The following is a 27,382-nucleotide window of genomic DNA, read 5'->3' as shown; positions in this document are numbered from 1 at the left end:
CTGCCTTTTACAAGAAATAATAGTTGTAGTATCAGCTAATTGCAACTAACTAGAATTAAGCTTGTGGTCAGTTCCAAAAGTGATAAAACATTCCTACTTTAAGCCTTAAATATAGTTACTGTTTCATTAATTTAACGATTTTTTTAGACGGAATCTCTCTCTGTGGCCGGCTGGAATGCAGTGGCGCAATCTCGGCTCACTGCAACCTCCGCCTCCCGGGTTCAAGTGATTCTCCTGCCTCAGCTTCCCAAGTAGCTGGGATTACAGGCGCGCACCACCAGGCCCAGCTAATTTTTGTATTTTTAGTAGAGATGGGGTATCACCATGTTGGCCAGGATGATCTCAATACCTTGAGCTTGTGATCCGCCCACCTCAAACTCCCAATGTGCTGGTATTACAGGCATGAGCCACAGCTCTCAGCCGAACAAATACTTAAAAATAAATAAATAAATAAATAAAAACACCTATTTGGTGTCTTGTATGCTAGTAAGTAGAAATAAATGATAAACTAGATATGTCTAACTTCTGCTTCATGGGGCATCTATGGGAAAAAATAAATGGTAAACGCATAATTGTATGCAAAAAATACTTCACTGGAGTATGAAAATCAGTTCTTTTCATTCAAAAACCATCCTCCTTTAACATACTGGGGAAAAGAGGCTTTCACGTGTCTACCCACTTGTGCACCAGCAGCTGCTTCTCCAACTCTATTCCCTGCTGTTCACTGCATGAATCACCCACCACCCCCGAATATGCCCAATATGGCATTGCTGCTCCACAAAGAACTCAGTAAATGTGAGAGGACCCACTTTACCGGCTTCCTCCTTTGTGTCTCAAAATTCCAAACCAAAAGACTATAATGACATATAAGATAGTACTAAGTGTTTGGGGATAAAGAAAAAGGAGTTACTAACTAGAGGAGAAAACTGTGTATTAAGCATGATCATTATCACACTAATAAAAAAATTGCCAAGAGTTACATCCTGCAGAGCAGACACCTCTGGATGCACCCCAATTCCTAGCAATGCCTCCCTGTCCTTGGGTTCATGTTTCTCTAGGGAAACTCCTGACTTTTCAAATCTTCCCATAGCAGTCAAGACTGTCTGCATGGGAGGCATTCAAAGATGCTTCCTTCTTCCTATTCATCCAGCTGGTAACTATTGAACCCAACAAGCAGGCACATCACACACACACACACACACACACACACACACACAATTTTCAAGGTCATAAAGTTTAAATTCACAATAAAGACATATTTTCCTAAAACAACCCCTTCCGTTGCTCATAGAGGCAGTATCCTTTGTCTCCCAAAGAACAGTGGTGGTTCTCATTTGTTACTTTTCCTTTTTCTTTTTCTTTTTCTTTTTTTTTTTTTTTGAGATGTAGTCTCACCCTGTCACCCAGGCTGGAGTGCAATGGTGTGATCTCAGCTCACTGCAACCTCTGCCTTCCGGGTTCAAATGATTCTCCTGCCTCAAAGTCCCAAGTAGCTGGGATTACAGGCACCCACCACCACACCCAGATAATTTTCATATTTTTAGTAGAGACGGAGTTTTGCCATGTTGTCCAGGCTGATCTCAAACTCCTGACTTCATGATCTGCATGCCTCAGCCTCCCAAAGTGCTGAAATTACAGGCATGAGCCACTGCACCGGCCTCTTTTTCTTTATTTTTTAAAACAGGGTCTTGCTCTGTTGCCCAGGCCGGAGTGAAGTGGCATGATCACAGCTCACTGCAGCTTCTACCTTCTGGGCTCAAGTATCCTCCCATGTCAACCTCCCAAGCAGCTGGGACTACAGGTGCTCACCACCACACCCAACTGGTTTTTATTTTTTATTTTTATTTTTGTAGAAACAGGGATCTGCTATGTTGCCCAAGCTACTCTCAAATCCCAGGCCTCAAGGAATCCTCCTGTCTCAGCCTCCCAAAGTGTTGGGATTACAGGTGTGAGCCACCATGGCTGGCCACCTTTTCCTTTCTCTAAGCCTGTGTTCCAAGGCTTCCTGATATATATAAAACAAATAATGAACTGAGCACATTACAGAACCGTACACCCTTTGACGACTCTCTCAGCTACATAAAGACACAGCAGACATTTCAAAATTAAAGTTACTGGGAGGTCTTCCCTTTGGATGTGAGGTTAGGTTTATGAACAAGGAATTTTTTTCTTATGTAAAAGGGAGACAGAGTAAGTCTTTTATTCTTCTACTCATTCTTCTAACCAAGCAACATACTTGTTAGTAAGTAGTGAGTAGTGAGTAGTGAGTAGTGATGGTATTGAAGGAAACGGTGGTGAATTTTCTCCAGCTACACAGTTTGAGTCACTGCTCACAGGAAAATAAAATTCAGCATTAAAGGTTTGGAAAATCACAAAGTTAAGATGATTCTTCAATAATTAATATAAATTAGCTTGAATAAAAGGCTGGTAAAGAGAATGGGAAGAATTCCAAGTAGAAGAAAAAGCGTATGCAAAGCCCTCTGTGCAGAAAGGAGCTTGATCTCATAGGGTTAGGTTAGCGGAACACTAATATCATCATTCCTTAGCAGTCCACTGGGACTATTTCAATGAGAACACTTTGGGATATGTATTTCTTTCCCGTGAACTGTGTTAACTATGTTATAGCTTATCATGGAATTCAGGTGTGGTTATCTGCCAGTGGTATCTACTTTCCTTTTTCCCTAGGCTGAGGATGTTAAACTACCCAGTTCAACTGCAAAAGTACAGCTGAGAGTCTATTTTCAACCACATACCCACTTCACCAGGTGTCCAGGAATCTTCTAAGAGATTCAGAGGTTGGGACCATTATGGAGCAGAAATCCTCATAAGAAAACCACGGTCATGAAAACTGAAGATATTTGTAGCTCCCACTTACAGTTGGAACTGAGTGCAGGTGCTCTTGGGGCAAGCAATGTGACATTTCCTCTTAAATGGAAACTAGACAGCAGACAGCTGGGGACTCTGGTTATAATTACGTGACTTCCATATGCTGACACTATGCACAGCTGGCACCTAGATATCTCTCCTCATAAATCCCCAAACACCTGAGGTCAGCTCTTGAGTCTGACAGTGGTGCCACTCAAAATGATGCTGGCCTATTACGGATGCTTTTATCCTGGCTTAGAGTGACTCTCCCTTCAAAGAATAAGATATCTTCTTTCCTTGCATCCAGAGATGAGGGAGAAATAGGTACAGAGTACAAGAGCCAGAGATGGGAGAGACAGAAAGCGGGGGGGAGTAGAAAAGTAGAGTTTTCACATCTTGTTGCCTTGGAAAGAAATTCAAAAAGCAACTGAGGAAATAGAAGCATCAGTTATCATTTAAAAGCAGAAAAGATGTTTCAGAAAATGATGATAAAAAATAATGCTAACATACCATTAACAACTTTGAGATCATTGGCCTGAGAGACCAGTGGAAATGAGAAAGAGAATGATCTTTTTCAAAGCGGATATTCTTAACCAATCCCTAACCAACAGAGCTTCCAATTTTCAAATGCTTTGCTAAAATGACAAAAGTGTCTCTGTCTTGTTTCAAATATTTTTAATCTTTGCAATTTTAAACTAAGATAGTTGGAAGCTATTGAACTCCCTGCTTGCCAACAGAGACATCAGGTGCTTCTTCAATGAACAAACTACCAATTTAGTACCGCTAAATAAAACTAAGCAACAAGTATCTATTACTGAGTAACAAATTATGGCAAAGCTTAGTGGCTTAAAAGAACACGTGGCCGGGCACAGTGGCTCACACCTGTAATCTCAGCACTTTAGGAGGCCGAGGCAGGTGGATCATGAGGTCAACAGATTGAGACCATCCTGGTCAACATGGTGAAACCCCGTCTCTGCTAAAAATACAAAAAAATTAGCTGGGCACGGTGGCGCATGCCTGTAATCCCAGCTACTCAGGAGGCTGAGGCAGGAGAATTGTCTGAACCCAGGAGGCAGAGGTTGCGGTGAGCCGAGATCGCGCCATTGCACTCCAGCCTGGGTTACAAGAGTGAAACTCCGTCTCAAAAAAAAAAAAAAAAAGAACACGTATTTATTATCTCACAGTTCCTTTCGGCTCGAAATCTGTTCTGTTTCAGGGTCTCTTGCAGGGTATAATCATGGTGCCAGTGGCCTATAATCATTGCAAGGTCAGCCAGGTAAGGATCTGCTCCCAAGTTAGCATGGTTGTGGTCAGGACTCAGTTCTTCACGGGCCCGTGGGGTGATGGCCTCAGTTCCTCTCTAACTTGTTGGCTGGAGGGCCCCTCAGATTTTTGATGTACGGGCATACTCAACATGGAAACTTGCTTCATCAGTAGTAGAAGCTGAAAGAGCAATAGAGTCAACAAACAAGGTTGACATTGCAATATTTTGTAACCAAATTACAGAAGTGATAGCTCCTTAATTTGGCATGCTCTGTTGGTTGGAATAGAGTCCCAATCTCCAGGCTGCATTCAAAGGGAGATTACATAAGAGTATGAATCACTGAGGACCATCTTAGAGGTCTTCCTGCCACAAAAGGAATAAGCTTCTTGATGAGACTTGTAGTCATCCTAAACACCTGCTTTAAGTGCTTACTGCATGCATTCACACACACAAGAGAGCTTGCAATCTACCATTTGAACTGGAATGACACATCAACCATGTCTTTGAGACCTGGGAAATTGCCCTATGTCTCAGTCCAAAGCAATAGCGGGGAAGTGGTTTAGCACTGGATATTATTACCTCACTGCCAGCCATGCACACTAGTAATATCTGCCAAGGCACACATTTCAGCAGCCAGCTTTTCAATGCCATGAACATTTTAGCCAATATCTAATACCATCAATACTTAACTGCACTGTTTGGACCAGTATTAGATATTTGGACTCACCGATGAATAGGTCGGGGTTCAAGAACAGACCACACCTTGGGTAGCTTTAGAAAAAATGTTAGTTAAGAGTATTAATTGCTTACAGACTTGTTGAGAAGCCTGAGGAAACTTCACATTCTAAGTTGAACATGTAGGAAGTAATTCAGAGCCACACTGCAGAACAATGTCACCAAGGGAGCTACTCCTACAGCAAGTGGCTCCAGGAGTAAACCACCGCTACCACCATCAGGACAAAGCTACAATCAAGAAGCATCAATGATCAGGAAACGATGGCAGAAAATAAGGCACCTCCAAAATAGTTCTTTTCAAAAGAACAGCACATGAAAAACACAAGGCAGGCCTCTACCTCACTTCTGATTTCTAGGGCATGTACAAAGGTACCTGATGGATGGAACCGAAAATGTAGACAAATTTGTAAATGCAAGTGAGACTGAAAAATTTAGCTATTACATTTCTGGCTTATAAACACAGGAAGATATATGAGAAGGAATAGAAAATTGATGTTTTGAGTGCTGGATCAATTTGAGTGATAGATTTTCAGGCCTGTGAGTTTGTCTCAGAGTAACTCTTGGCATGACCAGATGAAAAACTGTGTGGCCACATGCCCGTCCACCATCACTGTACCAGCTTCTCACCTCCTTTTTCTAATTGCTTTCCTAGAGCAGATGCTGGATCACTAGTTTCCATATAGCAAATAGCAAGACGGAGGAGTATAATACGGGACTGTGATGCCACACAGAGATCCATTCATGCTAACTTTAGGTTAAGAGTTGTTTTTGTTTTTTAAATGTCACATTTCGTTTAAATTACAGGTGGTTGCAATTGTTACTTTTGCCTTCAGTAGACTTATAAGAAGAAAAGAAAATCAATATGACCTGGAGAAGAGGTAATTGGTCAAATATAAAGATACATATCTTGTCTTTCAGCAGCTGAGACAAAGATGGAAGAAGGATTTGCAATCAGTACCACAAATAGGATGCAGCATCCTCATCTCATTTGTCAACTAGATTAATTTGCTTCCTTTTCTTATTCAGGACTGAATAAGGTCTTGCCACTGCATTCCATATTTTTTCCATACTTTGATTTTATGAGAGCTGCACCTGTTCTTCCTTACCTTGTTTGCTGGTTCAAGTAGACAACCACATCAACACATGAGCACAACACTTATTGTTTCAAGTTTCCAGAATTTCATCCTATTTTAAATTATAGTTTGGTATTTACCTCTTGTTTTCTCATATTTGTGTCTTTTTGTCTCTCTTGATAAAAATTTTTTCCATGATATCTCAGTAAAATGTTCCTTTTCTCCAATAAATTCTGCCATGATATAAAATAATCTAAATCCTCAGTTTGAATGCTGTTCCCTTGAATGCTTTTGCTTCCAGAGTTCTGGTTTTTCTTTACTTTCCAAACTCTGACATAGAGTCTTTTCTTTCTAGATAAGAATTTTGCCTAGTCTATTTGTATTTCTATCTGTATTAGGTTATTTAATACATTTTTGACTACAGTTTTGGTTTACACAGTTGTTTTTCAGGATCTCTGTCTACCATTCCCCTTGCCTTCAGGTATGATGCTTTTTTTTCTGAAGATCTTGGCCACATCCTCACATCAAAAAAAAAATCCAAGTTGTATTATAATTCGCTACTCCTTAATATGGAGTTCTCTTTACTATTGTCACACAGAAATTAAAAATCCACACTTTATAGAAAAGAAAACTTCTGCATTACACAAAGAATCTTAAATACAGTATTAAAATATTTATAATTATTTGTATGAATGTAACATTTTCTAAGGTACTCTCTAATGGAAACAAACCATGTCTAAATTTTCAATTATTTTTGGAAGAAAATATTTATTGTATAGAAATGTTGTAACATCAAGATTTTTGACATTATTTTCTTTAGCTAGAACATCTGTATATAAATTAAAGAGACAATAAGTAAAAAGAAAAAATAAAAAAGACTAAGTAGATGCTGATGTATTCAAACAAGTATAGAATTCATCCTTGATATATTTTAAAACTGACTGTGGTAATATTATTTCAACACTACCATTGTTTTCATTAACTGAAGACAGATAATCCTTAATGTCTAGTATGGAAAACATCTGGATTCTTGGCATGATATGAATAAAATGTATGTGGTTAAGGTAAGAAGTAACAGGTAGCTTTTACTTTCACTGCCCAGATTTCTTATGTTGATACACAAAGCTGGACTATGACAGCCTAATATGTTTGTATCTAGATAAATCTATAATGGTTTTATCTCAAGCTGAATTCATCATAAGGTAAAATAAAACCAGTTAAAATAAATTTACCAGTTGTAATCAAGAAAGAAATGTAGCTTAATCATATGCACCCCACCAAACTCTAAAAAGAAACAAACACCAAAATATATAAACAAAAGTCTTGTGGTTTTATATGTAGCACAGCTTCTGACCTCCATCCCACCTCAAAGAGAGAGTACTGAGAAGAGAATAGAAATTATTTTTTAAATCCTGAATATTTCTACCAATAGCCTTCAATTCTGAGATAAGCTGACAGCTGCTGTGAGGAAAATTACAAAGATAAAACCACTGAGAGTAGAAAACTGCTGGGAGCAGAAGTTTTCAAGGTTCACCTTGAGACTTCAGCTGAGGCAGGAAGATCACACACAGCTTTTCATCTTTCAGGGCACTAGGCAGAGTGGAGGATGAAACTCTACTACCGTAAGAATGGAAAAGATCCCCAATTGGGATAGTTTAGATGGGTGGAACTTAGAGATGATATGTATTTTGTTATTTACATTTGTTTTCAATGTTTACATTTTTAAAAATAAGCATAGATCATTTTTATTATAATTTTAAAGAAAAACAGAAACATAATTATCTCATATGTTTTTCATTATACCTTTTAAAAAACAAGAACATTATGACTATCTCATTATACCTATTTATGTTCCTGTTTTTTAAAAAAGATGCATGCAGGAAGATGTATCATGATATTAAGCAGTTATTGACTCAGTTGGGCATTGGTATTCTACAATACTCTTATGGGCAGTCAACACCATAGAGCAGCTCACCGATCTCTAATGTTAACCCTTGCATCATTATTAAAATAATCCTTTAAAAGTGCTTGGTTGACATTCTCCAAAATGCCCCTTTTATTCTCAAAGGTCTTATTTGGACAAAATTTTATCCATAAAGCACTTGTTAGTTAATTGAAAAGACAATCAGAAGCAAAAACCAACTAAAGTCTACTTGTGAGGATATTTCATAATTACAACATTAATTGGGTTGATTAAGTCAACATGATTTTGAAAATTACCTTCACAAAGACAGCTCCTATGTCCACACATTGTAGTTTCTCAGGGAAAAAAAAGTGTCATTTCTTCTAAAAGAAAAAAATACAAGAAATACTTAAAAACATGAAAAACATTTTTAAACATAAAGTCAACACTACTGGGTATTTTAAAACGTATTTTTAAAAGAGCCAACAGGTATATATATTTGTAAATGAGAGCAAATAATTTTATGACTTGAAATAAATGTAAGTGATACTTGAAGTATATATGAAGTATTTGAAGTATATTTACCAGCTCTGCAGGGAAATTAAGCACAGCATCATAAACTATTTTACATAAATATTACCAAAATCAGAAAACATTTTATAAATAATTTCTATGGACGAATGCTATCATTGAGCCTGAGTCATTAGGATTTAACATTTCACTCATGGCTCAGTGGGGAATAAAGCTAAGCTTCTAGACGTTGAGCAATGCATTCTTTGATTGCTTTATTTCCAGCACACCTTTGCCCACATAAAATATCATAAGAAGCATATAAACATAAAAACAAATGGGTGAAGGGGAGGAAGGCAGCAAATCACACTGCCACGTATGCACCTATGCAACAACCTTGCATGTTTTGCACATGTACCCCAAAACCTAAAATGCAATTAAAAAAAAAAAAAAGAATTCTGTAGAATCCAACATCAGCAGAATGGCAGACTAAAAAGGTCCAAATGCTTTTCCTCCAAAGAAACATCAAAAAAGAACAATAACAATCACACAACACTGGAAACAATCTAAACCAACTTTGAATGAGCTCTGAAAACAAAGGTTTGTAGCAATCAAGCAAACGCCAAATCAAGAAGAAGACATCTCCAAAACAGTAGGAAACTTTTCGTCATGTTTTCACTTTCCCCACTCCCTCCCTGCCCAGGTGGCAATCTTGGTATTACAAAAACGACTCAGTTTCAAGTTCCTCTCATCTTCAAATTGAACGGAGCAGAATATACCTTATTTGCAAATTATTGTGTATATCTGTTCTAGACTGGTTGGAGGTTATTTTAAGAATGGATGTGCTAGTCTTGTCTGGCATAATTTGAACTACAGGCAAATAAAGAGATCCTCATAAAAGCTATAAGGAACTACAAACCCAAATACACTTGGGATAAGAGACCACACACAACAGACCATCTAAGGCCCAGAGGAGAAGCTGAGGTAAGACTCTGGGAAATTAAGACACTGAAAAGCAACTGCTTACATACATAGGGGATTAGAAAAGTCACAAATGCATGTCCACCAAGATTCGTGCTCAGAAATGTCCTGAGAAGATCTTAAGCTTTGATTTCAGGGTAAGGCCTAGGCTCAGAGCAAGCCTAGCCTGCTCCTGCATGAAGTAAGTAGGTGTAGACTGGGAGAGGGTTGTTCTTTCTTTTCAGTCTTTTTTTTTCTGCAGGAGCAGGGTGTTTTTGTTTATGTTTCAGCTACTGGCATTCAAGGAAATCTCTTCCAAAGCATTTGCTTAACATGAGCTAAAGGAACAGAGACTTCAACGGGTACTCATAACAAGAATAATTGCTGCCTACTTTAAAAATGTCTCAAAACAGATGGACTACTGAAGCTTTTAACAATTAAAAAAATAGAAAATCTTGAAGAATGGGGAAAATCTGATTTTTAGAGTTACTGCATTATAATAATGAAATGCCCAATTCATAACAACAACAAAATAATCACAAGGTATATAAGGATAAGGAAAACATGATTCATTCAAAGAAACAAAATAAATTGACAAAAACTGCCTGGGAGGAAGCCTAGACATCACACTTACCAGACAAAAAAATTTAAAACAACTGTCTTAAATGTGCTTAAAGAGCTAAGGGAAGATTACAAATCTGTTTTAAAAACTGGAAGTGAAAAGGAGAAATAGGAGAAAATAAAACATGCATTCCAATTCCCTTACCTATAGTCACTGACACTCAAAATATTTAATAATCATGTAAAGAGGGCAATTCAAGTAGCAGAAATCTCAGCATATTTAAAAGTACAGAGATAACACTACGAAAGGCAATAATATTGACTAAAATTATGTAGTGAAGAGATGTAAAAAAAGAGAGAGAAAAGGTAATAGGCTAATTTTACCACCACCTAACATTACTTTAATATCCACAAGTGAAAAATATACTTAATATTAATAAAGCATTAATACACTTGTTTTTTTAAAAAATTCCTCCAGATTAGAAAAAGAAGCAAGATAAAATTATCTATTTTAAGAACATACAAGTATGCAAGAAGAGAAACCTAAAACAAATTGATATAAAGAATATAAGACCAGTATATACAAAACGATTGTATTTTTATATATTTGCAATAAATAATCTGACCATGACTTGCATCTTCAAAAAATATTTAGAGGCCAGGAGCAGTGGCTCACACCTGTAATGCCAGCATTTTGGGAAGCCGAGGCGGGTGGATCACCTGAGGTCAGGAGTTCAAGACCAACCTGGACAACATGGAGAAACCTTGTCTCTACTAAAAATACAAAATTAACCAGGCATGGTGATACGTGCCTGTAATCACAGCTACTTGGGAGACTGAGGCAAGGAGAATTGCTTGAACTCGGGAGGCAGAGGTTGTGGTGAGCCAAGGTCCTGCCATTGCACTCCAGCCTGGGCAACAAGACGGAAACTCCATCTTAAAAAAAAAAAAAAAAAAAAAAAACTTAGGAATAAATTTAACAAAATATTTGGAAATTTACATTCTGAAAACTAAAACTTTTTTGAAAGAGATCAAAGTTAATAATGAATGGGAAAATATCCCATATTCATGGAACAGAAGACATAATATTGTTAAAATGGCAAGAAGCCCTAGATCGATTGCAGATTCAACACAATTCCTATCAGAATCCTAGCTGACTTCTGTGTAAGATAGTCTTTCCAGCAAATGGTTTTGAAACAACTGGTTCCAGCAAAAGAAAAGAAAAATGAATCCATACCCTGTATCCTAAACAAAACTCAAAATGGATAAAACACTTAAATATAAGTGTTAAAACTGTAAAGCTATTAGTGGAAACTATAGGTGTCAATCTTTGTGAGCTCATATTTGGCACTGGTTTCTTAGATATGACATCAAAGCACAAGCAACAACAACTACAAAGTAGATAAAACAGACTTCACCAAAATTTTTAAAAAACGTGGGCCTCAGAAACGCTATGAAGTAAGTGAAAAAACAATCCACAAAATGGGAGAAAATACTTGCAAATCACATCTCATGAAGGTTGTATACCCTAAGCACATGAGGAACCCTTATGACTTGGTATTTATTTTTAAATCCCACTTTAAAATGGGAAAAGATGTCTCCACAAAACATATACAAATAGCCAATAAGCACATGAATAAATGTTTAACATTATTAGTCATCAGGTAATTGCAAATTAAAAATACAATGAGATATCACTTCACACCCACTAGAATGGCTGTAGCCAAAAAAGAGAGAAAATAAACACTGGTAAGGGTGTGACGAAATCAGAACCCTCATTACTGTGGGAATATAAAATGGTACAGTTGCTTTGGAAAACATTTTAACGGGTGCTCAAAAATTAAACATGTGATCTAGCAATTATAGTCTCAGGTCTTCTCACCAAAAGAGATATCGATGCTCTTGCTATTACCACGCTGTCTTTACTACCTTGCTTTATAGTAAGTTTTGCAATCAGAAAGTGTGATGTTCCAACTTTGTTTTTTTTTTTCGTTTGGTTTGGCTATTGTAGGTCACTTGAGTTTCCTTATCAATTTTAGTATCAGTTTGTCGAATTCTACAAAGAAACCAGCTAGAATCCTGATACGAATTGTGTTGAATCTGAAATCAATCTAGCATTTATTGCCATTTTAAAAATATTATGTATTTTCCAGAAAGTCACTTAGATCCCTCACTATTCTGAAATCTTCGTCAATTTTATAGAACTGATGATGAAAACCTCACCAATTTTACTTTTTAACAGAATTAAAAAAATATATGCCATAATCCCAAACTGGGTTTTTTCACCAAATGTTGACAAGGTATGGAAAATAAATAAATTTTATCATGGAAATTACCTCAAGTACATTTATTTATTTATTTGTTTGTTTGTTTAAAGATGGTGTCTTGCTCTGTCACCCAGGCTGTAGTGCAACGGCATTATCTCGGCTCACTGCAACCTCCACCTCCCAGGTTCAAGCCATTCTCCTACATCAGCCTCCCAGGTAGCTGGGACTACAGGCATGCACCACTAAGCCCAGCTAATGTTTATGTATTTTTAGTAAAGATGGGGGAGGTTCCACCATGCTGGTCAGGCCGGTCTCGAACTCCTGACTTCAAGTGATCCACCCACTTTGGCCTTCCAAAGTGCTGGGATTACAGATGTGAGCCATCACGCCTGACCAAGTACGTTGATTTGATTCATGTAGAAACAGCAGGAAGAAAGCACTTATAAATATCTGCCCACCACACCTGAATTGCACTGAGCTTTTATGGTATATAAAATAAAGCATCTGGTTTTAAACAGAGAAGCGAAAAGCAAAGCAAATAAAACAGCATATTAATTATGAATTAACGTACAGCTGAAGTAATTAACAATAAAGTAAATGGACCAATAATTACCGTATCATACATTAGTCATGTTTGACACCTCCAAAAAGTATCTAAAACATGTTATTTGGATACATACATAAACTCGGGTAGAATTAACTCTATAGTAAAACAATTTGACAAGTGAGTGTCCTTACCTGTATTTATAGTAAATGTCATCTTTTATCTTTTTTACCAGCATGTAAATTGTAGAACTGTTGGTGCAAAAATGAAAAGATAACCTAGACTGAGGAATATAGATGGACCAATACATAGCATAAGGTTCGTAAGGACATGCCAACTCTGTGTGAAGGATGTTTTCCAAGCATTGTAACAAGAGTGGACTGACTTGAGGTGGAGACAAAACATTCAACTGAATCATTTGATTAATCATTTGATTAAGCTGGCTGAAGGGAAAACATCAGATCTGAAATCAGATCAGGCTCGTTACTGTGAAGATATGTTAGAAGGCAAGTTAGAGTCCCATTGTTAGAAGAAGAACGAGATGCCAAATGTTGATCCTGGCAGCTTAGGTTCTCAAAAACACTTGCTGGTTCATGCCTTTTTATATATTCCCTGTGATATGCCAGAGTCATTCACATGGGGCCACCACTATGACATGCAAATAAGGCATCTGGCAAGTGACAAACCAGGGTGCAAACTCACTTCTAACTCTGGGTTAGAGCAAATAAGCAGAAAAAAATAACATTAAAGGAGGAAGGAGGAGAAGGGGGAGGCGGAAGACTGGGGAGAAGAAAATAAAACGAGTGTTTGCTTCTGCAACACATTTACTAAAATTGTACATTAATGTACAGAGATTAGCATGACCCCAGCACAAGGATAACACACAAATTTGTGAAGTGTTTCTTATAAATTTAAGAATGGGCCAAGCATGGTGGCTCATGCCTGTAATCTTAACACTTTGGGAAGCCGAAGAGGGTGGATCACTTGAGGTCAGAAGTTTGAGACCATCGTGGTCGACATGGTGAAACTCCGTCTCTACTAAAAATACAAAAATTAGCTTGGCGTGGTAGGGTGCACCTGTAATCCCACCTGCTTGGGAAGCTGAGGCAAGAGAATCACCTGAACCTGGGAGGCAGAGGTTGCAATGAGCCGAGATCACACCACTGCACTCCAGTCTGGGAGACAGAGTGAGACTCCATCTCGGAAAAAAAAAAAAAAAAAAAAAAGGAATGTTTTAAAAAGAAGAGAAGTCAAAGAAAGAAGATGAAAAGGAAGAGAAAGAAGAAAATATATCTACTAACATTTAACCTATGGTGCAGAAACTATTATAGCTCATGTCTCTCTGCTCAAAACCATTCAATTGATCTTATTCAAAGTGAGATCCCATATCATTATTACTTTTTAAATTGTATTTGTTTGTTTGTATTGAGACAAGATCTCACTCTGTCACCCAGGCTGGAGTGCAGTGGCACAATCATAGCTCACTGTAGCCTCCAACTACTGGGCTCAAGTGATCCTCCTGCCTCAACCTCCCAAGTAACTGGACCTACAGGCATGTGCCACCACACCAGCTAATTAATTTTTTGTAGACATGAGGTCTTGCTATGTTTCCCAGACTGGTCTTGAACTCCTGGTCTCAAGCAATCCTCTCATCTCAGTCTTCCAAAGTGCTAAGATTACAGATGTAGGCCACCATGCCTGGCCTCCGATCTGCTATCACAGTCAATGACCCTACAGACCCTGCTTCCCACTGTTGCCTCCTCTTCATCTCCTCCCACTCTTCCTCGCTCTCAATCAAGTTCAGCTGCATCGACTTTATTAAACGAATCAAGTAAAATACCACCTCAGGGCCTTTGAGTTAGCTGTTTCCTTTCCCCAGAAGTTCTCTCCCCATTTTTACCCCATGCCCACATGGTTTTCTCCCTCACTTCCATTCACTTCCTTCACGTCTCTACTCAAATACTGCCTTTTCGTAAAGGTCTCCTTCGACCACTCTTAATAAAAGAAAAACCTGCCATCGTTCTCTATGCTCCTTACTCTGCTTTATTTTTCTTCATATTATTTATTGCCACATGAAGTATTATACATGTATTTGTACATTTGTTTATTACCTGTCTCCCCTTCATTTCTGGAATGTAATTGACAGAACACAGATTTTGAATATTTTATTCACTGCTGCATCTTTAGCGTCTGGAACTGTGTGTGCTTGGCATGTGGTAGTTCACCAGGAAATATTTGTCAAAGTTTGAATGACTGAATAAGTGAACAATTGAATGAAGAGCCTTGTTTTAGACAATGAACTGAAACACAGAGAAACTAAGTAGCTTACCCAGGTCACTTGGAAAGTTAAACATTTTTCTCATGGTGAATCAAACAATTATTGTACCTGTTTAGAACACAAGTTGCATTCAAACTTGAAGATTGTATTTTGTCTGTGTGTGTGTATATGTATGTACCTGTGTGTGCATGCATGTGTCTGTGTGCCTGTGTGTACGTGTGTGTGCATGTGCATGCGTGTGCATGCGTGTGTGCATGTGTGCTATGTGTGTGTCTGTATATGTGTCTGTGTGTGCATGTCTGTCAGTGTGTGTGCATGCATGTCTGTATGTATGTGTGTGCATGTGTGTATGTGTGTGCATGTGTGTGTGTATGTGTGTCTGTGCATGTGTGCATGTGTGTATGTGTATGTGCATGTGTGTGTGGGCGTGTGTCTGTGTGTGCATGTGTCTGTGTGTATGCGTGTGTGTGTGCGTGTGCATGTGTGTCTGTGTGTACGTGTGTGTGTTTATGTGTTGTCCTTCTCTTTGGATCATTGTTCGTTGCCTAATCCTCAGCTATCAAGACAATAATCTGATGCTATTGTTGTACGTTTGGTATGCATGTTGATGTATAGAATGGAGATAAGAAATTACTCTAACTTGCTGAGATCATTTGTTTAATTGGATTACCAAGAAAATCTAGTTAGAAAGATTGGCTAGATTCAAAAATTACAACTTTTTGAAGTACTAGTATAAAATACTATTTAAAAAAAAAATTTGAGAGGTTCTCCATCTGAAGATCTGAAGAGCAGAAATCCTTCCCTCTGATTTCCAATTAATTGAAAGGGCATATAATCCTTGAAATTCAGACACAACCTAGGAATAGAAGAATGAGGAGAACTCTAATTTTAATCTAATAAAATTATGTTTTTATTTCACTCTTGCTACCTGCCTAAATGGGGAGGATGTCAAGATAAAGAAAAAAATTATGAAAAAGTTAAAACATATTTTCTACATCTGAATTTGTGATTGATGATACAATTTGTAGCCTAAATTAACACATAAATAAAATCTAATTCCTTCTAAATGATATGTGATCTTTCTGGATCAAACGGATGAGGTGAGTGGCATTCTTTTGAAGCATTTTAAGTTTAGACTGAGAAAGGTATTCAGGTTACACTCCTCTGAGACATCACTCTCTTTGTAGATCAGCAATATCCTGCTTCACCAAGGTAGAACCAGAGAACAAAAATGTGACTAAACCAAAATTCTAAGAAAATTCATGTCACTTCTTTCTTCTGTTTTTCCTCTTCTTATGCCTTATATGCTTAAGACCTTTTCTTTTTATATTTCCCCAAATAAACTTGTATTATTACATAGCTGCTTTAAAGTGTCTGTGATGATTCACATTAAGAAAAAGAAACTGAGAGACCTCAGTGTATTAGAAATTTCTGTGATATTGCTCTTTAGCTTGGAACCCATCACATCATGTCATGAAACTTGAAAAGTCTATGAGCCATAATTTTAATGTCACAGCACGATTTTATAACCAATAATGCAGTGTAGGCAGAATCAGATTACATATGTACAGGAATTGAATCTATTAAGGTTAAAACTAAAATCTACCTTTTAATAAAATAAAGTATACATTTGCATTGCACAACACATATTTACTTTAAGGCATTTGGAAAATAACACAACAGAATCAATATAAATTACACGAGAATTCAGTAGCAAAATATCCAGATTCCTTGTGGAATCATATTGCATCTATTAGTTTGAACCAACAAAAACACTAGTGTATAGTGCTTATAGTGCGTATTTTCCTCCCACTGTGGTTGCATTGTGCTCGGAGGGCAGAGAAATATTATTGAATGGGTAAGTTGCAGCTGTAGCTTTCTTCAAATTGGTTTCTGAAGATCCTTTTCTCTTTGAAGTTGCATATAGTAACAACAATCCTGGCCCTGTCAGTGTGTCTGTCCACCCCCACGTGTCTATTCCTGTTTGTTCATGGGCATGGGAGAGGTGTGAGTCACTGAAGGGTGTGTTCCCCGCTTTCTTGTAGATACTTGAAAGGGAACCATAAATACTGGTGCCAAGAGGCAAAGGCAGAACACCAAGGTTCTCCCACCTCGAGGACTCGCTTGGAACTTACATAAGCTACCCTCCTCAAAAAAAAAAAAAAAAAAAAATGAAAAAGGCAAACCAGTTTGTCTTGAAAGGAAATGTCTCTTGCCTCTCTTTCATTAATTTCCAGTTGTTCGTTTGACTAGTAGGTAAGAATCTCAGTTCACTTCTCTTAAGTTCCAGAAATTTAGCTTCTTTCATTTTTCTGTTAGTCAATTTCTATTTCAAGTCCTAATTGAGCCAAAATAGTAGAAGATAAATCTCAGTTTTTCGGGATTTTATCTTCAGCCTGAGGTTTCTGAGGTTGAGTGTAGATTTTGCCTACTTCTATAGGGTAATAAGAGTTCTGGGTAAGGACAGCATCTGGCGTTTGGACATAAACTTACACAGGTGGTCACTGAGGCAGCCCTTACTCTGGTCACCTGGGAGCTTCAGATCAGGAATTTCCATGTTAATTTTATGATTTACCTAGATAGTATCTAACAAACAGAGACATGTAGTTGCATAAATGGGATGGGAGTTGGGTAATAAGAACAAGTTGAACTACCAGAAAAGAAGAAAAAGTGTTACAGAATTTCTATATGTATTATAATCTCATACTTTTGCAGAAAAATAGCTAATTTCTTCCCCATCTTCCCAGGTCTCCCCCATTGCCCAAACTAAATCCTGTCGTCTCTCTGTTCTCTGGAAGGTAAAACGTTGGGCAGCCAATAGACATGGGCAGAAGCTCCTGGAGGATCTCTTGAAACTCAATAAGCAAAATCTGGGAGAAAGAGAATCTTATATAGAGGTAAATGTGATAATTTTTAAGTAGATTTGATGCTGCTATGTCTTTGGTGAATTAATTTTAGAACAGAGGCTAGTATTTCACTGAAAGCCACTCTCAATATGAATGTATAAAGTCTAGGCAAGGACTCCCTAAAGATGTTCAATGGTGTTACACAGAACGTGTTCTTGCATAGCAATGTAGCATGTTATTTTCAGCAGACATTACCCTCCAGAATTGATTCTATTTTAGACAACATGCTGACTAATGTACAGAGCAGCTTGACAGAAAGATGGATCCATTTGGATAGTTCAGATCTGAACAACAGCAGATTTTCAAGCAAGTTTCAACTTTTCAGAAGGTTTTACCATTTTAAGTATAGATACTATAATTAGAATTATGCCTGGATTGAGAAATTTTTATCCAAAAGATATTTTTTCAGCTTAAATAAAATTAAACAATTTTAATTTTTCCAAAGCAAAATTAAACTAATTTTTTACATTATTTCATTAAAATTATTGTAATAAGAATAATTTTCTGCTTATATTTCACAATACAAAATTGAATCATTTGATTAATGTGTTGCTTATTTAAAGTTAAACCATTGATAGTATTTGCATTGTCAGTTTCCTTTGTGACTGTTTACGTTAGCCAAGTTTTATAGCTGTAAATTTTTGCCAAAAAGATATGATGCTTCCACAAATAACAAGTATTTATATATACTATTATACTCATTATCCGATTGATTTTTGCTTTATCTAATTTGATTTTCCTTTTAAAAATACTTATTTTGAATTTGATAGAAGACTTATAGTCATATTTGTTTCTGAGAAAAGTCTGAACAAGTCCTGTCAGATATCCTAGGATTTCATTCCAACTAAAGGGATGCATGAAACTTCCTCATTTCAGTGAAAGAAGCCAGACACACAAGGGTACCTATGTATGATTTCATTTATATGAATGTTCAGAGTAGGCAAATCCACAGAGACAGAAAAGATATTAGTGGTGGCCAGAAGACAATGCAGTGAGGGAGGAGGGGAATGATTGCTTAAAAGACTTCCTCTTGGGGTGATGAAAATGTTCCAGAACTAGATAGTGGTAAAAGTGGCACATTTTGAATGTAGTAATGTCACTGAAATATACAGTTTACAATGGTAGAGATGATGAATTTTAACCACTCACAACCATGTTTTATGAATTTTACTACTTTTTTAAGTAAAGGGAAAAGAAGTTTCTGAGATTCAAACCCATGCAATCAAAATAAACTGTCGAATAGAGAAGCCTGTAAACATATTCTGAATACGATTTAATTTTTCTGCTGGTGAAACCAAGCCTAATTCTAAATAATATAAGAGCCAAAAGAAACTGTCTAGGCTGGTATTAACCTTTTTCTTAAATTAAAAGTGTTAATTTTTAATTTAAGAAAATTGAGTTGATAGGTGCAGCCAACCACCATGGCACACATTTACCTATGCAGCAAACCTGCACATCCTGCACGTGTATCCCGGAACTTAAAATAAAATTAATATTATTCAATGTTCATTGTGAAAAATCAATATAGAAAGCATAAATTATCAATTCCATTGTCTGGAAATCATGTTTTTGAATTTTATATATATGGGCAAACTTTATTCCCCTAAAAAGAGATTAGATATTGTTTGGTAGTATATCCAACTACATAATTTTACCACCTACCTCATACTTACAATTCTTTTACTATGTGCAGGCAGTGTTCTATGTACTTTAAGTATATTAACTAACTTAATCATCAAACAACTCCATGAGGTTGGCATTGTTCATTGATTTCAGCAATGAGAAAGCTAAGAGAGGGAACCAGCAGCCTTTCAAAGGTCACACAGAAAGTAAGTGACAGATCCAGGATTCATATCCAAGCATTCTGGCTCTAGGGTCCATGCTTCCCAACCGTTATGACCCAATATTCAGCCAAATCAATACTGAGAGGCATGTGAAATTTATCCAGTACTTTGCTATTACAAACAAAAATCCAGTGAACATTCTTGAAGCCATACACAAAAATAATGATTACAATAGAAGTCACTGGAATTGAACATTTTGGTTCAACTTACACTAAAATTTAAGGCTTTTGATATAACGAATACATTTTTGAAATGATGAGTCTTATGTTTGTAGGGGAGCACACCCATGCGTGGGGAAAAGATTCATTGTGAAGCACACAGCACCTTATTTGGTTGGATAATCTCGTGATTAAAGTTCAGGCGTTATCTACCCTGTAAGTGGCAGAATCAAGACTGCAATGTTGCCTGCTTTTCTTTTTAACTCATGCTTTCCCTTGACTACACTGCTCCTCAAAGTAAAACCCCTGTGTCAGTGTACTATTCGTGGAATACTCTGCAATTATAACCACCTTCTAATACGTTTAATACTCAATCAAAATTTATTATACATATGTATACACAGATACTCATTTGCAAAGTTGTGCTTCAAAACAGTGATCTCTTCCCAACATTATATGTTAATGATATTGACAATTTGATAATGATCCATTGTACAAAATATTCCCCATTAATACAACAAAGACATAACTGAGCATTTCTAGTTCCATGCCAGCCGTAAGCACAATTTTGCAATGTGATCATCTTAGAGTTATTTAATCTCTCAGTACAGCAAAAACAAGAAACCAAGTTGACCTTGTTCCATTATATCCCCCATATCTGTAAATATTACTTTACACATCCAATTTCTGCTTATTTTAACCAGCCAAGTTTCTTTAAAAACAAAGTAACTTCTTTTAATAACAATATTAAAGCTCTGTTTAAAACATTGTATGACAAACCCCACTGCATTTTAGATGGCTGCTTCCTTATGAAAATAAGAAAAAACAATCTGTACATTTACATAAAAAATTCAAAAGCATTCACTGGGGGAAAAAAAGAAAGCTTTAAAAATATACTTTCTTGCACATTCAAATACCACAAATTTCCCCTTACACATATAAGGAAATAATACTACATATGTGAAAGTCAAATAAAATATAGAAATGAATCCCTAAAATTAAATTTTTATTTGGGAGAAAAGTATGGCAAATTAGGGCATACATGCAGACCAGGTGGTTTTCAGCACTTTCAAAGAACAAAGAGATGATTAGAGGTTTTACAAAAAGGGAAGTCATACTGGTTGCTCTTTGAGAAAGTTTATCAGCACTAGTGAGGTCTTGGGGAAGTGGCAGGTTTTGATTGGGGAGTGAGGGAGTACGTAAAACACAGGGGTTGTTTCAGTAGCCATTAGATAAAACTGGCTTCTGATTACAGCAGGCAATTTCAGCAACTAGGCTTGCAGAGAATTCCATTCTCAGAGCAGTATTTTGTGCCTTGAGCTCTTTCTCCCCCTGGCTTCTTGACTGTCTTTTAGTTGAGTATTTCAAGATTGATCCAGGTCATATGATCAACTTTCACACATGCTCAAAATGATGACATTAAAATAAGAAGACTTAAAAGGAAAATAAATAGTGTAAGTCTAAAACACATAGATTTCAAGATCAAATTAGAAAACAGAAAATGTAGAAATAATCCGATTTTTAGATACACATTTAATTGACAGAGTTTCTTAGCATCCAGAGGGCTACAGAAGGAATACAGCATTTCCCATGAATGCCTTGTGTGTTCTACACAACCAGTTCCGGTTCATCCTGCAAATGTCTTCAGATTCATCATGCAGTCAGCTGTCTCCTTGATTTCTCACTCCAAATAAGGTGAGCCAAAAAGAGGTTGACTGATCCCTCACCAGACTCAAATGGCAGTTGCCACTGGCCTGAGGAAAAAAGGAAAAGGCAGTGTGCCAAGCCTAGGAAAAAGTATGAAGCAGACAATGTCGCCTTTACTACCACCCATATTGCCTGTGGCCTCCCCTTGCTCCTGAAGGCCTGTGTCTGCATGTTGCACTCTGACTGTCCAAACACCCTACTTGGGCTGCCTTCTTCCAACGTTCCCTCTGTCCTAAAATGACAACTTGATCTTTTTCTTTCATACATTCAAAATTTCTGTTTCTTCTATTATTCTAAAATTTCTCTGGAGAAAGCAAACTGATTAAAAATTAATTAGTTAATTAATTAACTAAAGGATGATGGAAAGCCTGGAGTATTTGTTACTTAAGAGGGTCTCCACTGGAGGTGTTGCTGACAAGTTAGCCAAAACCTGAAAGAAGGGGGCCACAAGGCCTAGCTTTCCTTGATTCCCGCCAACGCCACTCAGAAGAAGGGCAGTGAGGAGGTAAATGAAATTTTGCAGCTCCCAGGCCCTGATCAGGTGTCAAGTCTGTGGGGTTTAGGTCTAAGGACAGTCAATCTCCCCTGGGTGAGTAAGAGCCACCCCCTCAGCTCCCTCTAGCCTCTAAATTCTAGGAAGACATGTTATTTGGTTCTAAATTAAAAAGATGTTGGTCAATATAAGAGAGAACAGAAACAACAATAAAGGATTTAACTTCAGTAAAGGTAAGTTTTAAAATGTTTTTGTTATTAGCTCCCCCCAAAAAAAACACCTCATCTCTGGACTCTTGCTACCAAAAAGCAGGGAACCCTAGCTACAGTGAATATTCCCCAGTTTGCTACCAACTTGTGGATACAGAAATCTTTGCACAGACAACAAATCTACCATTCCATTGGGTTCCCTCTTTCCTTCCCACAGAAACCAGAAAAGTTTAATTCGTTTACAATTTTAAACAAATTACACAAATGAACAGGAACTATTTCCTGATAGACTCAGTTAAATGCAGCATTTGAGAGCTAGGCCTAGCTCTCTCTTTTTTCTATTATAAGACAAACTGTACCCGTCTCATTTCAAATTATTACCATTTTCCTTTTTGTTTTCATTTCATTTTAAATGTTGCATTGATTAATAATAATATACATACACACATTTATTTCCAATTGTATTTCTATAGAAAATTGCTACTTCATGGGTCACTTTAACAAATTTTGCAAATTTGGTAGTGCAATAGGGGTGAGTCCCAATCCCTGGTGAGCTGCAAAATTTTTAATTTAATTCAGTCTTCATTGTTTCTTTTCCAAAACTATCTTCACATAGTAATATCTGATATTTCTTATTTCTTAAACTATCACTCTCAGTGAATGTATAATAATGTGACATTAGCATGACTTAGCTATTGTTGGACTAATATTGATCCAACATATTTATTAGGAAAACATCTGTAACAAAGAGCAGATGCTTTAGAGACCTGAAATCCAATGCTGCAGCCTGAGATTTACCAGTGGTCTGTTTTAACATTTTTCACTTCTTGAAAAAGATAATCAACAACTTGCTTTAAAAAGACAAATTGGTGAGTGGCATAATTGAAAATTGGGAAAAAAAATCATCATAGTCATGCATGCTGAAATTGAACTTTACAATATTATTTCTGGAAACCTCAAGAATGTCTGGCAAAGACCTAATTGTAGCGCTGTGACATTATCTCTTTGTGCATGCTTCTGCTAATGTAATAAATTTGGGTTCCAAATTGTTTAAAAACTCAAGGCCGTCTTCTTCCTGTTTTTCACTGCAACAGCCCACAGAACCAGCTGGAGATCCTCTTCCTTCATAGTTATACGTGAGAACATAATCTTGAGATGGCATGTGGTCTTCATTCTGATTACATCGATGCAATTTCTGTAAAATTTTTTAAAAAAACAAATTGTATTGTAGTTTTAAACAACTTAAATATATGAACATAAAATTTATTTTTATTTACCTTTTATGTTTAATTTTTAACCAGTGTGTCCTCTAATGGATTCCTACACACAAAAAATGCACATGATTGGTCTATATCATAGCCATACCATAAAGTCAGCATATTTTACATTTCTATTAATCCATATAAATAAAAAATTATATATACAAGGGTTATATTTAAGTACATTCAAGTTAGCATTAAATGCTTATCCCTAAATTTTATATACAAAGGTCAGGCTAGTCCAAAAACAGAGACAACAGGCATACTAGTTTGGAGTTTGAGATTGGCTGTCAAACAGTCTTGGTTGTGAGTCAAAGCTCTGGCTTTATCATCTAACTATATGGCTTTGGGCAAGTGGCCAAATATCTTTTCGTTTCAGTAACCACCTAACAAGATTATTTTAGAAATTAATGACAAAATAATAATGCATAATACACGTATTATGTCCAGCATATATTAAATGTACAATAAATGTTAACTAGAATCACTATTATATGCAGTTATAAAGTAGGTAGGATTTACTGCATTAACTTCAAAATCAAGTTTCCAAGATAGCCAAAATATGGCAAAATATACAGATGCACCAAAAAGTTCAATGGAATTAAAAATAATGAACATAATCACATTGCAAAAACTGGGCTTTTATAATGAAGAGGCCATGCATTCAGCCACATCTGGCCTGTCTGCCAACTTGTCAACTGCTGTGCCTCCTCCCCTTCCCCACCTGTGTGCCCACTTCTTGCCTATGTGGAGCTCACTGGCATGGCTTACATTGTGTCTTTCCTCATGACATTGTTAGCCATTACCCATTACCTGGTGTGCAATGGAGGAACCCTCCTAAGACTGTATCTCAAACTTTACTCCATCTCAACCTGATCTTACATGAATACTGACTGTCTAGAAGTAGAAAAAGAATTAACACTTGAATTTGACCCTCCAAAATGCTATGGATACATAACGTACAACCCTATGCCAGAATATCACCCATTTGTATTCCATCCAAGGATTAAAGGTCCAGTGTTTGTGCTGCAATGGCACTGGTATCCTCTGATAAAAGAGGTAAAAATTTAGTACCAGAAGAATCAAGTGGCTTTCTACCTAGCTGCACATTTGAATCATCTCAGAAATGTAAAACAAAAACAAAGCAAACAAAAAAGCCCAAATTCATTAAATCAGAATCTTTTAGACATTAGTAGGTTTTAAAACTTCATAGGAGATTTTGCCAGGCCCAGTGGCTCACGCCTATAATCCCAGGACTTTGGGAGGCCAAGATGAGTGGATCCCTTGAGCCTAGCAATTGGAGACCAACCTGGGCAACATGACAAAACCCCCTTTCCACAAAAAATACAAAATTAGCCAGGTGTAGTGGTGCACATCTGTAGTCCAAGCTACTCAGGAGGCTGACGTAGGGAGATAACCTGAGCCCCTGAGGTCAAGGCTGCAGTGAGCAGAGATTGCAGCACTGCACTCCAGCCTCAGTGACAAAGCAAGACCTTGTCTTAAAAAAAGAAAAAATAAAAAAATAAAAAACTTCAAATTCATAGGGGATTTTGATGTGAACAGGTAATTCCTTATTTTAATTCCTTCTTTCTTTTATATTATTGCTTTCCTTAGAGTAAAAGCATTTTATATTCACATGGTACTTTGTATGTTTAAAACATGTCATGCAATGGTGACTATAGTTAATAATAGTATATTGTACATTTCAAAATTGCAAAGAAAGTACATTTCAAATGTTCTCACCACAAAAATCTATTTGAGGTGATGCATGTGTTAAGTGTGATTTAATCATCCAACCTTGCAGACATAAATCATAATTTCACTTTGTGCTCCATAAACATAGACAATTATAATTGGTCAATTTGCAATAAGATTCAATAAGATAAAAAATATATGTAAATCATGCTATTTAATCTTTATCCTAAAACTGCATACGAATGTTTGTGTTTTCACAGAGAAATACAGATTTCATTTGAAAAGTTTTTAATTGTGAGGAACTAGAATTGCTTTCACATTCTTCTATATCAGAAAGGTACATGAGGTAAATGCACCACTAAAAATGAGGCATTAATGAAGAATAATAAAAACTTCCAATATTTATGGGATTCTATAAGTTAAGTGAAATATGACAAGCTAAATAAAATTTATTTTAAATAATGTAACAAAATCAAAGAGCACAGGAAAATGAACAAAGCAAGCAAGAGAGGGCCCACAGAATAGTGTGGAAAAGCAGTTTCTGAAAATATATGTTAATTTGGATTTTCTATTTATCTGCATTTGGAGATTTAAATTTTAGAGTCAAAACACCTCAGGAAACTCACTTCACCGAGACGGGGCTGAGTGAAACTGTGCCACTCCGAGTAAGTGTATCTGCAGTTGTCCACCTCCGTGTGTCCTCCCCTGCAAGAATCCAGGGTGTGATGGTGCCCAGCCCCCCGGCAGGATTCCAAGGTCTGGTTTCCTCCTTTCATCATTTCAATGGTTTCCTGCCCTCCGTTTTTCATTCCTGATCCCACAGTACCACAAAAACCTTGGCTAGAGTTGTTGACAGTCTGGGTCATAAATCCATTGGCAGAACACTGAAATAAAAGAATAAAATAAAATAATTCCTGTTTAGAGGAAATGGGTTCTAAGTTGTCATGAGAATGCAAAGGAGAGAGAACATTTATCCAACCGTTTAATCATTCATTCATTCATTAAACAGACATTTATAAGTTTCTAATTATGTGCACAGATGCCATCTTCATTCGTTTTGTGCTGCTGTAACAGGATACCTCAGACTGGGTAATTTTTAAAGAACAGAGATTTATTTCTTGCAGTGATGAAGTCTGGGAAGTCCAAGATCAAGGAGTTTACATTTGGCCAGGGCCCATCCCAGGACAGAAGGTGGAAGGGCAAAAGGGCCAGAGTGAGTGGGAGATAGAAAGAGAGAGAGAGAGAGAGAGAGAGAGAGAGAGAGGAGCAACAGGGGACTGAACTTGCTTTTATAATAAGCTTTTATGAGAATAAATCCATCCCCATGATAAGAACAGTAATCCATTCATGAGAGTAGAACCCTCATGACTTAATCACCCATTAAAGGTCTCACCTCTCAATACTGTTGCATTGGGGATTAAGTTTCCAACACATGCACTTTTAGGGACAAATTTTACCCATATCAAATGCAAAAGCCTAGGACAGACATACTCCCTCAATAACTTCAAGAAGCTCTTATTCCAAGGAGGCAGAAAAACAGATACGTTAAGAATGTGATTACTCTATTATGCAGGTGAGCACAAAATGTTATAGGAGCACAGAAATAGAGAATTAAAATTCAAATCCAAACAGGGTGAGTGGAGTAGACAGGGAAAACTGAGCTAAGAGACTAGAGACGAGAAGGAGTGGGACAAAGAAGGCAACCACTACAGGAGGGTCTGGAACCAAAAGACAAACCAGGTCCTTGAGGGGTTCCCAACTTCAGTCATTTGAGAGCAGCTACCACATAAGATTAGGGTCAGGGGAGGCTGGAGAGGTTACAAAAGGCCGTAAGATATAAAGATCTATATGCTATGCTAAAAAAATTAGACTTTATTGTGAAAATTATGGGGACTGTGAAGAAGTTTAACTTATTACAGAGATAAACACATTTCAAAAATATCATTCTAGGTAATAATGTGGAAGACAAATAAGAAGACAAATTTAGTGTCATGGAGATCAGATGGGGGTCACTGCATCTGATCTGATCTGATACTCCAGGTGAAAAATGATAAGGTCCTAAGCCACAGTAGAAGCAGTGATGATTGAAAGAAGTAGATGGACTCCATAGAGAGTCTACAAGCATCTAGTTGGATGAGGCAACAAAGGACA

The 27,382-nt window shown here is 37.0% G+C and overlaps 1 protein-coding gene and 1 non-coding gene across 3 annotated transcripts in view; one reads left to right on the top strand and one right to left on the bottom strand.

The window, feature by feature from the left end:
• The first annotated feature begins 13,485 nt into the window (after positions 1-13,485).
• On the top strand, positions 13,486-13,593 carry LOC135276127 (U6 spliceosomal RNA). The gene has a single exon (XR_010343692.1). It is a non-coding gene; the product is annotated as a U6 spliceosomal RNA (small nuclear RNA).
• Positions 13,594-20,226: 6,633 nt separating this feature from the next.
• DSC3 (desmocollin 3) overlaps positions 20,227-27,382 on the bottom strand; it is a 50,333-nt gene continuing 43,177 nt past the window's right edge. The window contains exons 13-15 of one of the 2 annotated variants that reach the window (XM_064379316.1): positions 25,858-26,115; positions 23,555-23,597; positions 23,387-23,472 (exon numbers count right to left, since the gene is read on the bottom strand). In XM_064379316.1, coding sequence (XP_064235386.1) covers positions 23,571-23,597; positions 25,858-26,115 — 285 coding nt within the window. In that variant the 3' untranslated portion in view covers positions 23,387-23,472; positions 23,555-23,570. Of the gene's footprint in view, positions 23,473-23,554; positions 23,598-25,857; positions 26,116-27,382 lie in introns of both variants that reach the window. The other variant, XM_064379317.1, reaches the window with a different exon arrangement.

Source organism: Aotus nancymaae, unplaced genomic scaffold (genome assembly GCF_030222135.1).
Source record: "Aotus nancymaae isolate 86718 unplaced genomic scaffold, 86718_ANA_hifiasm-v0.15.2.pri h1tg000020l, whole genome shotgun sequence".
Lineage (NCBI taxonomy): Eukaryota > Metazoa > Chordata > Mammalia > Primates > Aotidae > Aotus > Aotus nancymaae.
The sequence above is the reverse complement of the archived record's forward strand: the minus strand, read 5'-3'. Positions and strand labels throughout refer to the sequence as shown.